At 27.6% G+C, this 18,759-nt stretch overlaps 1 protein-coding gene across 1 annotated transcript in view; it reads left to right on the top strand.

The window, feature by feature from the left end:
• The first annotated feature begins 2,069 nt into the window (after positions 1-2,069).
• LOC107454702 (KICSTOR complex protein SZT2) overlaps positions 2,070-18,759 on the top strand; it is a 123,002-nt gene continuing 106,312 nt past the window's right edge. The window contains exons 1-6 of the mRNA XM_043041432.2: positions 2,070-2,323; positions 4,569-4,706; positions 7,487-7,669; positions 9,828-9,905; positions 15,974-16,066; positions 17,178-17,315. Of these exons, the coding sequence (XP_042897366.1) occupies positions 2,291-2,323; positions 4,569-4,706; positions 7,487-7,669; positions 9,828-9,905; positions 15,974-16,066; positions 17,178-17,315 (663 nt within the window). The 5' untranslated portion in view covers positions 2,070-2,290. The remainder of the gene's footprint in view (positions 2,324-4,568; positions 4,707-7,486; positions 7,670-9,827; positions 9,906-15,973; positions 16,067-17,177; positions 17,316-18,759) is intronic.

Below are 18,759 nucleotides of genomic sequence, written 5' to 3'. Positions count from 1 at the left end.
AAGTTATCTTCCTGTTTACAAGAGAAAAAATCTTTTGCGTTAACTTATCTCGACTTCATCTTTTATTGGCTACTTATTCCCCTTTTTGATAACTAATTATTAAAATCAACATTCTATGTTGTCAAGGATGTTACACCCGTTTCTTTTATTGTTATTTTAACATTAATAAGTGTAGTTGCTTATAGTTGCAAACTCGCTATAATAGCAGTCTCTTCTGCTGTCGTATATTGTAGTTATGCGTCCAATTTAAAATAGTAGAAAAAAAAGATAGTAATTTTAAATTTCATGTTTTAAAAAATTAAAAAATCACTTTTATATTATTTTAATAAGTATATTTGTTCAGGCTATTTAACAACTGGAACAACATATTTCTAGAATAACAACAATACCTTCATTAATCTCAAACTTTGCAGAGTGTCTGCAGTATAAAAATAAGAGTATATAACATTAAATTATTTATTTCAAAAAGCTTATCATTTTAAATTTAAAATAAAATTCAAAGAAATATAATACGCTTGCTCTTAACGCGTTTTTTTTTTAAATTTTATTATTATTTTTTATGCGCTAATAGTTAAAAGTTATAGATATTTAAAAACCAATTATCTAAACAGTTATTATAATTACATATCCGAATGATAAACATTGCTTTAAAAGTACTGGAAGTTTTTATATACGAATAATTCTTGTGTTATGAGAATGAGAAGCGTGAAAATTTTCTGAAAGAGCATTCTTTGACTGTGACAGTAACTTTACTTAATTACAACGAAGAAATTTTTCAAGCCTACAATATGTGGTCTCTAGCACCATACTATTCGAAATACATGGATAAAAAATTAATAAATAAACGAATAAAAAAAGTGATTAAGATTTACATTAAAATGCATCTTAGCATTATGGTATCAAAATTATTGTTTTTATTTTCTATCTTTCTTAGAAGCACGTTTTTCCATTTTAACTTTCTAACAATTAATAAAAATATTTCTGGCAATTTTAAAAATAATAAACTGGAAATTTTTGAAATTTGAAGTTTTAATGCAAATGCTTTCTCAAAAACTGTTTGCCTAGATTCATTTGCTCAGAGATTTTTGATTTCAAAAATTTCCAGCTTATTCTTTTTATGATTAGAGTCGTAATTATTCAGTGGTTAAGACACCGCACAGTCCCAGTGAAGGATTAGGGTTCGATTAATAGTGCGTGGCATGAAACCCACTTAGACAAATAATATTTTTTAAAATTTGTCTGTCCCGCAGTGGACTGATCGTTAAGGCACGGTTCCCAGAAGTCAAGCATCACTGGCTACGGTCAGTGTGCGGGTGGGTGACCTGTTGGATTAGTCTGCGTAGGGACCGAGGGTGTGCGGTATTGGTCTTCGTTAAACTGTGCTACAGTAAACTGCTCGACTTCGCGCGCAGGTCGTCGGGCTACCGAAGCGGGGGTGCCATTCCCTCTGCAGAGGATCAAAATTGTGATGGCATGTCTTCGGATCATCCTCAAGAATCCTTCCCAGACCGTCGCCAATAGCCCATTGTGCAGCTCTAGTGCGACGTAAATTAACAACAATATCAATAACAATTAAAATTTGTCTATGAAATATAATTTATTATTTTGTAAAATTAACTTTTTATTTGCAAATAACAGATTGTTGTTGTTGTAGTACATTTACGTCGCACTAGAGCTGCCCAATGGGCTATTGGCGACAGTCTGGGAAACATCCCTGAGGATGATCCGAAGACATGCCATCACAATTTTGATCCTCTGCAGAGGGGATGGCACCCCCGCTTCGGTAGCCCGACGACCTGCGCGCGAAGTCGTGCATTTTACGGTAGAACAGTTTAACGAGGAACAATACAGCACACCCTTGGTCCTTATGCAGACTAATCCAAGTAGCTACTAACCCGCACACTGACCGCAGTCAGTGGTGCTGCTTTTAATTTTTAATTTGAATAACCTATTTTATCTTTGATACATCTCATATATCAAAGATGTCGGTCATATCTTATTTAAACATTTATACGTCACATTAGGAAAATACGATTAACATTAGAAAAATACTTTTACGAAATTTGATGTCCACCCAGGAATGGGAATAAAACAAATATGTAAGCTATAAGCTTATCACGTTTAAATGATGAAATAATTCAAACCTGCTCTCAGTCTGACCGGACAATAACAAACAAATAGTGATAAGAAAAGTTCTACCATAATGACGAAATGTATTTTATTAGTTTATTCTAAAACTAGAACATTTTTTAAATAATTTATTCTTATAGTTTTTATTTCAATCTAAATTATGACTTCCAACAAGTCATTAAGACCTTCTACGGTAAGGAAAATAGTAAATTCATTTTGAAGTGAAACTTGTACATCTTTTGATTGTCATGTATCTCAAACATTTTAATTATTAATTAATAATATTTCTCTGTTTGAATTAAATATGCATTTTTGAGTTTATACTTTTTGTTTGGAATCTGTTGTGAACAATTTGATTTTTCATTTTTTGAAAAAGTTGTTTATTTTGATAGTAGGGAAAGTTTTTTTCTTTTTTGATGTTTTCAAGTGGTAAACGTGACTTTTTTTTAAATATTTTATAATATTTTAAAAGCATTAATTTTTTATCTTGTTGCAATTTGTTGAAACTTCAAGTTTATTGTACTTCTTGCACTCTTCTTTTGTAAATAATAAATTCCTTTATAATTTTTATTTTTTTTCTTATATTGTAAATAAAATGTATTCTCTTCTTTTCTGATTTTTCGAACATAATGTTGAAATTAATAAGATGACAAAGTTATTCTATTAATTGCTTGCAAAAGAAACATTTTTCATTGACAATAAGTCAATCAATAGCAAAATTCTAAAGGAAATGTTTGAAACTGCTAATATTTTTTTTTTATGTTTCAGTAGACTCTCGATGAACTCTTTTGTTGGGAAATGCTTCGTCCGGGATAAGCGAATATCCCTAATAGCCTAGTTTTGATGAAAAATGTTAGACAATGTAAAATTATTATACAGTAAAAGAATATTAATTAAATTAATTCGAAAGGTAAATTTTTGGAAATTCTTCAACATGCCTTATTTTTTCTGACACAAAACTTACGACACAATATCCAATGTTGATTCTTTGTTAATCCATTGTTCCACTGCTTCTTCGTCTAGATTTTTAGAACAGGCCAACATTCTCAAATCATCTAAGATATTTCTTCATTTTTGAAAAAACTGTGGCTTCTGACAGTTCCAATAATTGACAAGTTTAAAATAAAATGTGAGCTTATTCTTCTTTCTTTTTTTGTTGAGTGGTTGTTGCGGATAATTCACAACCCGGATAATCTGGTCTCGGTTTATTCAGAGTCCCAATGTATCTCTCATTATTCATGAAGCATCTTGAATTCTTTATCATTGAATCACGGGACAAACTATTCTTATCCTAGGTAATATCTGTCTGGAACATAATTGCTTAGTGAAATATCAATTATTATTTATTCAGAGTTAAAAATGTTTATTGTATTATTGTGAGGAAGCATTTCAAAGGGTTTAATAAATTTATCAATCATATTTTTCTTGTTTTAAAAGTTTTTTATCCTTTTTTGGAATGTTGAAATCAGTGAGTTATTTTAGCGTTAAAACACCAAGTAGTTACTATCATTTTGTTTTTGATTTTATTTGATTGCTTAGATTTTGAGATACTCCAGTTATGTGTTAGTTAGTGAAAATGGCTACTATTTAGCTGCTTAAAATGGCTCATACTTAAAACAAAAATGTAAATTTTAAAGAAAGCAAATAAAAAATGTCAAAATCAGAAATTGTTAAAAACAAAAGTTAAAAATGCTATTTGATTACTTTGGAAAGAACTGGTCCTGTAAGTTCCCTCCTCCTTAAATGTTGTTCTTAAATATAAACATCAAAATAAGAAAGACAAGCTGTATTATCGTATGTTTTGAGATGCAATTTGCTTAATTTAAATGTATTATATATAATAGTATTTTTATTTACATAAAACACTTTGTTATCATGAATTCTTCTGTCATTTTGGTTGCTTTTGTTATAATAAGTTCAGTATTTAGTACTTCGTAAAGGTTTTCAGGAGTTTTGCATATTTATGATATTACCTTATTATATTGTTTGTTTTATTCTGGATCCTCAGGACATTATATCAAGCATCGATTATATTATATATATTTTTGTAAATATAAATATGCAAATTAGATCAATTTCTAATAATGGCTCAACTTTATTTCTATCCCAGGAACAATCCGACTAAGAATTATGAATTTCATCCACATCAATGCTATTTCTAAACAATCTTGTCTGACATATTTAGATCTCTGTATGAGAAAATTGCTGCGTTATTTTAAAAAAAAGCTCAATTATTTTATTAATTGATGAGCTTGGGGTAAGAGAGTATCTAGGGGCATTAGGATTTAAAAATATGCTTGTTATCGTCAGCTGTATATTAAGAACTTTTTTTTTGTTAAGTCATTAAAAGAGCCTTCTTTTTATGAGGAAAATGTCTTTTGTAAATACCTTTTCATTCTTGCTATATTTTCAATATCTGATGTTTCTCAAATCACTAGGTTGAAGAGTCCTCGTTCATCGCCAAAGAGGTCTATGTTGTTATGCAAAACAATTACAGAATTTCAAGAAACATTAGAGCTCAATGGTTTTTTAGGAATTTGAACAAGACCCTAAAGTTTAAATGGAAAACAAGTGAGGTATTGAAATTTATTCTGTATTGTAGTATAACATTATTGTTCAGTATAATAAGTGCTGAAATATAACTATACTATTACAATCATTGCTTTAACATATAACGTGTTCAAGATGGGAGACACCTCAATTCGAAATATATGAAATAATCCCGGATAATTTTGTATACCTGGATATAAATTAAGTTTTAATTAGGTATCTTCATTGCCACATGTGTGCTCATGTAGAGTCATAGATTAAATTAAATCTAATAAATTTGTAGTTCCATTTTTAAAAAATTCATTTTCATAATATATCAAATGTTTAGTGTACTTTCATGTCTGTAATATATGTATTTCAGACATTTAAAATTAGGGTCTGTAGTTTTGGACACTCTGCTTAAAACATGTAGATAATAAAAAAATTTCATTTTTTTTTATCTATTCATTTTTTTTAAAGGAAGAAAAATAAACTGTATATTACTTTTGTGTAAAGCATTTTGAGCATGTATTAGCTTTTAAAATTTTTAAGACCAATGCAGTATTAGCTCAACTATGGGTGAGTTTTCACATTCTTTGTTTGAATTACAGCTTTCTACTCATGTAAAAAACTACCTCTCTCATTGTGAAGTAAAGTACTTCTTTCTGAAAAAGTGTAAGTTTTACAAATGTAATAAAAACCATTTGAGAAATTGTAATATTTCGGAAAGAAAAAGTCAGGCTTTGTAAAGTTAATAGTTATTTTTTAAATTAAATATTGAAAAACAAAATGTTACTTTTTGAGCTCTTAAAATTTTGTTGAAACTTTATCAGAATTTTTAATAAAAAAAAATTAAAACTGTTGCAGTGTCATTTTGATCTTTGTATATGAAACAGTAGACAGAAAATTTAACTTTCATCTAAAAAGTTAAAATCATCAGTTTGCATAATTTAATATCAATTTTTATTTTTTTTTGTGTATGCTTAAAAATCTTTTGTGTGTTATATAAACAAATTAGCAAATAAATATTTTTAATTGGAAATTGTTATCAAAATACTAATGTGGTGTATGATTTATTATGATGCAACAATTTTCAATATCTATGCCACTGATATCGCTAATTGGAATTTAACCATTATTCTCTACAAGTTACAGTGTAACTTCTCATTTTTGAAATAAGTTTAGTTCATCAAAATGCTTTTATTTCAAGAAATTAAAGTTTTCAATTTTTGCTTAAAATGTCCATATTTCTTAAGTGTTAATTGTCAGTTTTGAACCTAGTACAGAATAAATTTTTTTTTTTGCTTTCATGCACTGTCTTCCATGTGTCATTCAATAGAGGTAGTGTGCGTGACAGGAGAATTTTTGTATAAATTTGCTTAAAACTGTGAATCAGTTAAAATGTCAGTTATTAAAAGCACTTAACTGCAACTAAAATGTGGAAAGTCTACAAATAAATAAAAAAAAAATTAAAAATAAAACATTAGTTTTTTGATTTAATAAATTTCCAAATTAAAGAGAACCAGGTTTAATATATCCTAACTAACATGGTAACTTTTAAATTATCACTATCAAAAACAGCAGTGCATATATAGAGTATGTTTTCTGAAACAAAATATAAATATTCTTATATTTTTATGAAAAATTTCTCCCTGTTCTGTATCATAGAATTTGTTGGGGTACAATACTACCATCTAGAATTTGCTGGGATACAATGGGACAATACTACCTATATTATTTAAAAGCCTATCACTACCTATTTGTCTATATTATTTATTTATATTGTAATATATTATTTTGAAGCTATCTGAGAATAGCGACATCTAATCTAGTAATAAGTTTTTTAATATATCTTTTCAGAATTAATAATTACAACCTTCCATAAAGCTTAAAGTTCATTTTAATTATTGATCTGCAAAAGCAGGTGATTATAAATCTTGCACAGTGATTATGAAACTTTTCAGATTTTAACTGTTGTTAGTTTGTGAATTGTAAAGTTTTTTTTAATTTTGATTGTTGAGAAAGTATTTCTAAGCAAATTCTGTAATGAACTGGTAAATATTCTGAATTAGTGTTCCTCAAATTTATACGAAATTTTACTGAAACATATTTTTAAATGTTTGGGAAACAATCAAAGGTAAAATAATTTTTTTATTTAAAATGCAGTTACTTTTTTTAAAGTTTTTAACTGAATTTTTGTTTTAAAATTTTTTAGTTAAAAAAGTGTAACTCTTTGACTTTTTAAAGTAAAGTAGAATTTACTTCTATCACTAAAATTTTGCTTTCATTATTTTTTCTTCTTCAAAAAACCTGTTAATTTTTTATTTTAATAAAAATTTAAACCCTGCATATTTTTGCAATGAGAATTTAACAAGTATCTTACAAGCTATTAAAGGTAAAACAATCAGTTTTATTTTAATTTTTAATGAACCTTTTTTTTTTTTAAAAAAAAAGGAAGTCCTTAAATATGAAGAATGCGATGTTTTTTTTATGGAATCCTCAATCACTCATTTTTGCATTGAAAAGTATGCAATCTATAATCTATGCTTTGAATCAAATTCAGGGTCATCGATTAAAACGTTAAAAGATTAAAATTTGCAAAATGAAATTTTTATTGTATTCAATTAATTTTATTGTTTAAATTTTATTGTATTTAATTAAATGTGAAAGTTTTTAGAGTTTATATTTGAGAGTTTTTACAACTACGACTACGAGCTACTTTAAAAAACATAACTGCTTTAAAAAATCTTTCTTGACTAACTAATTTTTTATTTGTCGCGAATAAATTTTTATTTTGAATAAGAATTTTTTTAAAAATATAATTTAGGAAAAATCCACAGAAGAAATAGAAGTAATTTCAGCTATACCAAGGAATGAAGAAACTTATGAGATTGATAAAAACGATGGCTACATGATTGTCAAAATTACGCCGGAAACAGAGATAAAGTTCCTGTCAACAAAATACCGTTTTGCTTTTTGTTTGGATCTTAGTGCTTCAGTTTCAACTGTCGTAAGTCAATTTTTTACTAATTTGCTTATTTGTTATGTAATATATATGCACAATATTGTTTATTTTCTTAATTTTTTGTCAAATATTTTAAGATAAGTTTAGGATTACTGTTTCAAAATTAATAAAAATATGGATAATAGGGAATATTTTGGAAATTGAGGAATCATTGTCTTGATTGGATAATGTCATTGAGTAATTGAAAACTTCAGATATTTTGAGGCAGTTGTGTTTTTGAACTAATTTTATAAAGCAATATATTTTTTTTAAAGCTATGATTGTGCTTTTAAGGAGAGAAAAATCTAATTTTTTTAAATGTTTTTATGCAACTTTGGTACTTTTTTAGGATGTTTTTATGAGCTACTAATAAAAATCTCAAAACATTACAAAACATAACCGAGAAAATGATTGTGAATTTGATTTTCGTTTCAACTTTTAAGATCTTTTATTTTGTGTTTACCTTTTCTTACTAATTTAATCTTATAATATAAATTTTTTTAATTTACGTATTTTTACATAGTATTTTTAAATGCCTATTGAAATGTATGTGTTTTCCAGTACTTTAATCAAGGGTCTGTACCGGGCAAATTTACTAACGTTTAGCACTACCGTCGAAAATTCAACTTTAGGAAAAACAGTAGTTTCATTGAACGCTTTTAAAAAAGCAAGTTCTTAGATTTTCTTCCCCGCTTCTTAAAATTCCGCATATATGAATAGGTATCATGTGCTTGGTCAGATAGTGCAGTGTGGTAATCCTAACCGGTTGCTTACACCCTATAGTGAGCTTTTTTTTTCGCAGAATTTTTTTAAAAATTAAACAACGAGGCGTTCCCTCTGTAAACATTACAGGAAGTTGAAATTCGAACATTATTCTAAACATTTGACCATTGTTCTAAATTTATTCTAACAGACTTTTATTTTTTATGAAAAATTTTTTTCTCTGTGAAACTTTTTTCTATATGACCCAGTGGGAAATGTTATCATAACGACAATAACTTTTAGTGCAAGTACTGTTAAATGAGTGTTTTTTTTTTTCGAAATTCAAGTTGAAATTTAAAAATGGATGATTTTTATGGATTTTTAAATATAGATACAATTTTATGCCCAAAATTTTTCAATAGCAAAATTATTTTTGTACATTAAGCCCAAAACTTTTCAATAGCAAAATTGTTTTTGTACATATGGGGAAAAATATATAAAAACTTACCAGTCGTAAATGATTTTTATTTGTAGTGACAATTTTTGAAAATATCTCTTTACTTTACCATATTTTTGTGTTGATTTTTTAATATAATTTTTAATTTTCACAAATTATGTTTAACTTTTCACGAAATAGGTACCTCTCATAAAAACCTAGACAGACCCTTGTTATTTAACTTCTATTTTTTCTGACATCTTACTAACAGGCTATTCCAAAATCTCAAAGCATAATCAAAAATATGATTTCAAACATCATTTTCTTCTAAAACTACCCTTATTTTATCTTTGTCTTTTCTTATCCATTCAACCCTTATTATAGAAATGTAATTTTATTAAAATTTTTTTTTTACTTTGTACTTAAGATTTATACTTTTAATTAATTTGTATTTAACTTATATTTATAAAACCAATCAGTTTTTTCTTATAATTCTTTTTGCATGTTTTCCGAGTGGAATTTTTTAAAATTTTTTATGCAACCATATCAGCCTTTAAAAATAACAAATAGTTTTGATTACTTATTTGAATACTTATTTTTTAGTTCAATCTTTTGGCTGGAATTTAACAATTGTTGTGTGTTTTGAACTTATAATTTAAGTCTATGATTATGCAGTCAAACCTTGATATTACAAGCTTGAATTTTAAGATGTCAAACATTTGGGATGTTAAAAGTCTAATATTATAATAGAATTTCAAATATTTTAATAATTCAGTCAAAATAGGATTTTTTTTTCTTATTAGCAACTTACCAGCATAGCAAATGCATTGTGAATTTATATTTTTCTTTGTGTAAAAAAATATGTTATCAAAGATCATGCTATCAATGTTCGACTAGATATAAATTTTTTTTAAAAAATTTAAATGTAATTTTCTTGTGGAGATATAATGCTGTTTACTTGCAATTTAATTTAATTACCATTTGTTGTTGATTCTTAATTTAGTTTGTTTTTTTCCAATTTTATAGGACATTCAGCATGACTCCATATTTTTTGAAGAAGGATTTTTAGCTTTAAAACAGAGTTTAACTTATATCAGTCAACCGGTAAGTCTTTTTTTTCTCTTTTGATATTTTTTTTATTATAATGAAATATGCATGTTTTGATTGTTGGTTTTATTTCATTTTTAAATCAATATTAATATGTCATAAATTTTATAGATAATTTTTAAAAATGCAACACAAATTTGTTTAAATACTGTATTGATAAACATAATGTTTATGAGTATTACAGGAAGCAGCTCAAACTAATTTGCCTACTTAATTAATTATTATTATTTTTTTTTTTGCAATTGCAGAATATTTAGTTTTTTTCTAATAATAATCTTAATTTAAAAAAAAAAAAAAAATAGATGATGTAGAAATAAAATTCTGAAAATAGTTTGAACTTTTTATTTTATTCTTTCTATGTTTCTGGGGACAAAACTATTGTGTAAAAGTGAAGACAAAAGCAGCAACTTTCCAGTCAGTTGCTATTTAGATCATTTACTGAGTTTTATTTCTTCCCAGCATCAGAAAAACCCTGTTTTAGTAACCATATTTTTAATACCCAAAACTAAATTTGAGAAAAGAATTGGAGTTCATTTTCCTTTTGTTAATGTGTAATGTGATTTTAATTAAACATAATTTATGGTTTCATTACTTTTATAATTACTGCTTTCGTTGAAGAGGAGTATAAAAGTTCAAAATCCCTTTTCACATTTTTTTAAAAACATTTCCCTGTGGAAGAATCAAATTACCTGTGCAATTTTTCAAAGATAAACATATAGATGTGTACGTGTTAAAAGGTGCTGCATCTATTTTTTGACATTTAAAAGGCTATGGTTAATGTTTCGTACAGTAGCCTAGGCTTCTATCCATACCACATTGGTGAAAAGGTGTTGTTTCAAGGAAAGGAATTATGCTATTTTAGTATATCATAAAAGCTAATTTTTTGTTCTACATAACACAGTCAAAGGTTGGCTTATAAAGCACTGAAAGTAATAAAAAAAATTAACAGTTAAGAATTATTTTGCTACTATTGTTTGATATTTAAAAAAAATTTACTTGTTCTTCAGTTTTGTATTTCTTAAAGCGAAAATTAAGGCTGAACTGAAAATTTCCTAGTTATCTCTCATGTATGAATCTTCTGCAGATGTTGGGCTAATTGTGCTTTGAATGCCCCTCCACTAGAAAATATTTAATAAATCAATGTAATTTTTTATATACTTTTCAGATGTCTTAGTTTTCTCCGAAATACAATCAAAATTTCTTGGATTGTAATCTTTTTTGCATCCCTTCATTTTCAATTCTTGGCTAATATAGAATAAACTAAGCAGAACCTGTCCCTCATATGGTAAATTGTTTATGAGTAATGGATCGGATACATAATTAGACAAATATTCTCTTTCTGTTTTTAAGTCACATTTAAAGCTGAAGCAATCTAAACTTCTCTTTAAAATATTTTTTTAAATATGCATGCATTATATTTTATTTAATTTTAAATGATATATTTTTTGTACCAAGCAAATTATTCTTGAAAAAGTTAACAAGGTTTCAATACAAAAACTACATCATATGAGCATTGTTATCATTGTGTTTAATATAGTAGGAAAAATTTATAAAGTAATTAAGATATTTTATAGCAATATACTACTTGAGTTTATCTTAGAGTATTTGCCTACAGATATTTGGAATTTTAACTTTAACTCATTGAAACTAGTTGAACATAGTGTGAAATAATGACTAAAAGAGATATTGTATTCTTTACATTTTATTCTTTACTATTTTTGAATTATTGTTTTAATATTCCAACACTAATATCTTTAAACAATCAAGATAAAACTTTTGAATTCCTTTTTTACGCTTTTGTTTGATCATTTCATGATAAATTCAAAATTTTACTTTTTTATGCTATTCTCCAAGGCATTACACAGAAAGAAGATTTTCAACAATTTGGCAAGAAAAGATTATACTGACATTAATGATAATTCTTTCTCAAAAGTTTACATTGACAGAAATTATATTTACTGCACTTGGTTTTCATATGGAGACAAATAAAAAGGGGATTATTAATAAATTGCAATAATTTATTTCATTTATATCAATCATGTTTGACTTTCTTCATAATACTAAATCCAAGTGGTTTCTAAAAGACCCATTTATAACAGAGATAATACATTGGAAAAATCAATTTGACTTAATTCACTTCTTTTTTGTCAATTTCTAATATTTTTTTACCGATACAGTAACAAAATCTTTACTATCTATGTTACTTGAGCTATATTACGATAATTATAAAACGTGGGCATTTTTTTTCTTCAATACTCTCTAAAAATTGATTTTACTTGTAAATATAACGAAGTAATTATTAAGTTGTTCAAGTATATTATTAACTACTGTTACAAATAAATTCCAAAAGCAGGGATGTGATTCTTCCGCGGATTTCCGCTTTTTTTCAGATTTTTCCATTTCTCTCGCTAATTTCTGGGGGAATTTTTTTTTGCGCAAGTTAAAATATTATGAGGAATTTAATTTTCCGCAGAGCGAAAGTATTGAAGTCCTCATTCCTTCCTCTGAAGTTTCCCTAAAAATAATTTCCTTGGGATAAAACTGGTTGACCTTTATTATCGGGATGAGATTTTTCCGCTTTTTAGAGGATTTTCGCTTTTGTCTCTCGAATTTCAGCCTTTTTATCAAAAACTCCGATTCTCTAAAAGTTTTGGTTTATTTTTTTATTTTTTTTTAAATATCCCGCTTTTTTTGTGAAAATTCAGTCATTGAAATAAAACAATTATATTTATCTACGATTTTCAAAGATAAGCAGAAAATTCAAACTATTTCCTAGCTGCTAACCCATCCACCTTTTATTTATTTTAGGTATTTTCTCCTATTTTATGCACAGAAAATAAGATTTTCTGTATTTTTATCAGTCGCCTGATAGCTCGTATTTTCGTAATTCAGACGTTGCCGCTTCCTGTTTTTTGGCGTGAATGCAAACGGAAAAAAAAGAGGTGGATTTGCGGTGAAAATATTTATTTGCTTATTCAATTAATCTTGTAAATTTTTATTTATTATGTCTCTAAAAACAATACAAACAAGCCTTTTAGAAATCGCTAATCCAGACTCCGCAAATATCTTGATTCTTATTCACGCGATTTTAATATCGATAATCTATTTTCGTATTTACTTGATTTAAAAGTTGCGCATTGTGATTCATAAATATCGTACATTATGATTCTTATTTACGAGATTTAAAAATCCAATATCGTGCTTTGTATTTACGCGCTTTTAAAAGCTTATGTAGCGATTCGTATTCACGCGAGCTTAAAATCCAATATCGTCATTCGTTTTTACGGTTGTAATATCGAACATCGATTTTCGTATTGATGCATGCTTTAAAAATTAGACATGTTCGCGCAATTTAAAAATTATGCATCGTAATTCGTATTTACGTGATCTAAAAATTACGCATCATGATTTATTCTGTCAATTTAAAATCATGCATGTGATGCATATTCATATATTCATACAATTTTAAAATTAACCAACGGGATTTATAATCACATGATTTACAAGTTTAAAAATCGCACTTTTTTGTCAAATTTTTGGATTTTGAATATATATATATATATTTTCTTGGATTTCCTCTTTTTCACTTTTTGACTACTCTCATCCCTGCAAAAGAATAATCTAAAACTTGATTATAAACCCATTGCCATTATTCGTTAAAACCCTAGGTAGTTAAATAAATATGCGCATAATTTATAAAGCACATCTTTTAAGCACACAATTGAGAATAAGTTATGTATTCCTTTCTCTACCAATTTGTAAATAAATATCTTCATTTGTAATTATCAGCCTTTTTATTTTAAGGAACTCGTCATATGGTCGTAACAATATAATATAATAACTGAAATGATTTGAGCTAAAGTTGTGACTAAATTATTAGAATGATATTGATATTTTGCTTAGCATTGTATGACAGAAAATGTATACAAAATTTAGAAGTTTGATTTTGAAATCCATTGAAATATTTCATTAGTTATTCATGCATCACTTATTTCAAATAAATGTTATGTAGGGGAAAGTTGGACAATTAACTGAAAGCAAAATTTCTAAAAATTTATTTATGGGATTTTATTGCTTCTAACATTTTTATATAGACTGTTGTTTTATAATTAATTACACAAAAATTATGATGCTAAATATGTTCTTAAAGATTTTATGAGTTTTCAAACATGAACGCTTATTCCATAATTTTCACTGTCGAGATGTGTCTCCCTCCCTTAAGAGGGATTTCTTAGCAGTCCTTTCTTCAATTCTCTAGCTTCATTCTTGTAGTTTAATCATTCTTTCTTTTTCTTCCATTTATAATTCACTTTTACATGGATATGATGTTAATACTACAGTTTCCTATTATCAGCTATTGTTTCTGGGAGCGGTCCTTTTGCTTGAGGTACAGGTAGGACACACTTTGGAAGGATGGAAGAGGGTAGCTTAGGTCGATAACAAGAGAGTAATAATCCTAAAACTGCACACATCAGTCTGGTGTGCAACACCTGGAGGTTCTTGCTGTTAGATCAGTGGTGACAGACAATGCAAACAGGTGATCTGAGATGACGTCAGGATTGTAAGGACTGATATCAGTTTCGCTAAGCCCTTTAATGGTAGTTTCTGCAACGGCTGCCCGTGAGTAGGCTGCATTGAACAGTTTTGTAACCTTGTAAATTGTAGCGCACCTACCTGGATAGTTGAACAGCCACTTTCGAACTTCTTGTTCATAATACGGGCTCAATGGAGCCATGAAGCTGACATCCAGGGGCTGAAGGCGATGAGTTGTATGTGAGGGGAAGGTTAGGATGATTACATTATTTTTTCTTGCCAAACTTGCGAGTTTCAAACTTTTGGTGTGACTGTTGTGTCCATCAAGCAGCAACAACACTGGCTTCTTATGCCTAGGGTTGGAAAATTCTATGAACTTTTAAAACCAAACAATGAAGGTTTTCTTAGTGATCCAGCCGGTCTTGTGATACACTGCAAACGACCCTGGGAAAGCATCATCCATGAGTCTTGGGTTTTCCTTCACTCGAGGAAATACAGAAATAGGACGGAGGAATACCCCAGCTGCTCTGATGCACGTTTCAACAGTAACCAAAACTCCTCATTCGGCTGAAGACAAGCCACCAAAAAACTGCTTAACTGCAGTGCGATTAAGCCCTTTTGTTCGGGCCCTACTCATGGGTTTTGGATTTTGGAGGCTAAGTTCATTATGTCTGCTGAGAAATGATTACAGCCAACACTTTCCAGCCATTTTTTCCCGTGTTAAAATTATGCTTAATATTGTTTCTCTCAACTAACTCAAATGCTAGCATTCGTATGTCCGTTAGAGTTATTCCAAATAATCTCTCTTCTAGAGCCAATACATGCTCATGCGTTTTTTCTTGTTCAGCATTGAATACTGTCTCATATCTGTCCAACTTTTTCACTCCTGCCAATTCAGGGTGAATGTATTTGTACGAGCCTTTTTTACCTTTCTTTCAATATAGTAATAATAATATAGTAGAAGTTTTAGGCCAGCAAATAAATCGGTGGATAAAATGGGACATAAAAAAACTATCCCGTTTTATCCAACTCATAGGTGTCCCGTTTTGTCAAACTCAGACACTTTTCAAGACAAACATGACTGCTGCCTAAACGGAAAGGAAAAATTAGATTGACTAGACATGAGAATACTCGTTAATAAATGCCTCATCAAATGTAATACTTACCGGAATTGTAATTCCATATATATATATATAGGCAGTGCAATGTGAAAAGCAACGCACGTAAATGTAGAAAAGGGAGTAAAAAGGTTCTGAGACCTACAACTTTCTATCAAGTAGTGATCTTGGGACGGGACACACTGAAAATGATATAATCACAGTCAAATAACAAGTTTCTGTCGTCGTCTGCTAGATAGCTGCAATAGTCTGGTCCATAGGCGACGTATCCCGTTTTGTCCAACTATCCCGTTTTATCCAACTTTCCCCTACCACTTATTTAAAATATAAATTATTACTTAAAATAGTATTTATTTAACTAGTCTTACAACTTTTTTTTAAAAATAAAATTATGTGTTTTTTGTTTTGTTTTAGTTTTATATTCCTGGCAGTAAATATTATTTTGCACCTCAAATATATGTCACTGTTATTGCATACATTCCTAGTTGCTCTGTTACTCTGCCTCAAGTAAGCTAATTTTGAATAAAGTTTTCTAACTACTAATTTTGATTTGTTTGTTATTTCCTATTTGTAATAATTATCTTATAGCTTGATTTCTTTTAATGATTATTTTTACTGTGGTTTCTTTTTGAGACTCTAAAATCATTTGCTATGTTATAAAACTTTAGTTTTAGGCTTATCAGAGATTACAATACCAATACTTTTACCAGAATTTCTTAAAATGTTACTGTCCAATTGCTTCGCTTCGGGGTACTTTTTTTTTCATGCCTCATCTAATCCCTATGTATTGAACATCATTCTTGAGTACTAAATACTGGCCTATAATCCTGTAATCAATATGTTATAATAATTGCTGTAAAAAATTTATTGCTGAATGTTGTAATAAATGGTGGTACACATTTCTAGAGAAGAACATTCATAGAATTAAAAACATATAAAAGAATAAAAGCAATAATAAAAAATTAAAATGGTTTTGAAATAGGTATCAATCTCATTTTAAGGTTTTTTATAAATGCTTTTTTCTTATTGAGATGCATTAATTTTTTTTCTTTTTTTAGAACCATAATAGCAATATCAAGTTCTGTCTTGTAAAGTTTTATTTTAAAGCCCAGTAGAATATTAAATTTATTTTTATAATTTGTTTTTATATATAACAGTATCAACTTGTTCACATAAATATGTTTTGCAGAGCTTATTTAAATCTTGGAGTGCTTTGTTTGCAATTACAGGGTAATTAGATCTGAAAATTTACCAAATGCTTGTTAGTTCATTTTTGTTGATTGTAGTTGGAACGACCTATTGCATGATAATTCCCTGAGAATATCTTGTTGAAGTGTAAATAAATGTTTAACATTGGTAACTTCCATGTTAAATAGATCTTTATTCTAGTTGTAGCCAGAATCAACGCTGGGAAAATGTTTTCCTAGTAGTGCTTTGGCTTCTGTTCATTTTATTTTTCTTTCAAATAAGTCTTTTAAAAATATTTATATTGAATTTTTAAAAGATTTAATTTAAATATCTATTAAAATATTAATATTAACCTTTTTGGAATGTGCTAAATAAAATATATGTTAGCTTTGATTTACTGTGTATTTAATGTTAAATATTATGATTTTAGGTTTTAATACAGGGTTGGATTTTGACAAAGGAAAATGTAAATAATTTGTTGGACATTCTTCACAAAAAATTGATTCTTATGTGTAATTTAGTTGTCAAAGCTTCTGTTGCTCTTCAAGAGGAGGAGTTGAAATTTATGGTAAGCCTATTAATTTTTACATTTATATTAAAATTATTTAATATTTTATTGAAATTTTTTAAAAAGTTCAAGTTACTGTAATATGAAAGAAAAAGAATTTTTAATGTGAACGTTTGTATTGATTATATAAGCGTAATGTTATAGATTATTTATTTTTTTTGTCAAAATTAAAAGATAAAATACTGCTGAATGATTTAGCTACTACGGTCATCCCTTCTAATTGCATATCAGATAATTAACGTTCGTTAAGTGTTGAATGAAATTTAGTGGAACCAAATTATTCTGTATGAAGCCAATGTTTTATTCCCTCCCTTAAATGATTATTTATGGTTGCTGTTCGTAATTTAATTGCACCCTAATGAAAATTTTATTTTTTAGAAGAATTGAGCTAAGCTTGTTACTTTAAAATAGAATAGAATTTATGTTTTTCAGTTAGGAGGAGAATACAGTATGTGGTCACTTCAATAAGTTCTTTCCTGCTCTAAACAAGTGTCAGGGGTTCATTTGATAATTCATGAAGTATTTTTAACAGTTATTTAATAAACAAGATGAAATTAACCTTCTTATTTGCACTTCACTCGTACACTATTTAGAATGTGGGAAGGTCAGAAGCAGGGTTCGGGATTTTTTTTATTTAGAAAAACAAATCTGATTTTTTTTATATTTATATCAGATTTTTTTAAAATTTAAATCAGATTTTTCTGATTATTATTCAAATACCCTGTAAGAACTTTAATTTATGGTTAAAAAAATTTTATAAATGTTTAATCAAAATTAAATTAATATTAAAACTATATTATAACAATATTTTAGAAGCTCTAACTTACTAAAATAATTTTTCATTATAATATATATCTTTGAATGCATAGCAACCATTTTGAAACAAATGCATGATTGAAATTTAAAGATTAGATGAAATAGAGAATTTAAAGAATACTTCAGGGATCTGTCTAGGTTTTTCTGAGAGGTACTTATTTTGCGAAAATTTAGACATAATTTGTGAAAATTAGAAATTATATTAAAAAATCAACACAAATATTGTAAAAATATAGATTTATCGTTTCTTACGAGACACAAAAATAAAATTTTAAGAAAAAAGTATTTTGTGAAATTATTTTACTGCTTTTCCTAAAGTTGAATTTGTGAAGGTACCTCTAAGCGGTAGTAAATTTGGCTTGAACACATTCCTGTACTTAAACTATTAAAACAAAGTTTCAATTAGCAAACCATAATTTTAATTTAAAATTGTGATTCCATTTTTTTTTCTCTTGATTTTTAAAATGACAAAATAAATGTAACAGATTGTGTTTATAATGCAGTCATTCATCAAAAAATAAATAAATATTTAATCTATATATTTTTATATTAAAATATTCATTTTTAATTCTATCAAAATAGATAAGTTAAGCTAAAAATAAATTTAAAAAGATCTATGTACTCATTG

Source organism: Parasteatoda tepidariorum, chromosome 7 (genome assembly GCF_043381705.1).
Source record: "Parasteatoda tepidariorum isolate YZ-2023 chromosome 7, CAS_Ptep_4.0, whole genome shotgun sequence".
Classification (NCBI taxonomy): Eukaryota; Metazoa; Arthropoda; class Arachnida; order Araneae; family Theridiidae; genus Parasteatoda; species Parasteatoda tepidariorum.
Note: the sequence above shows the minus strand (reverse complement) of the source record. Positions and strands in the feature narration are given on the sequence as shown.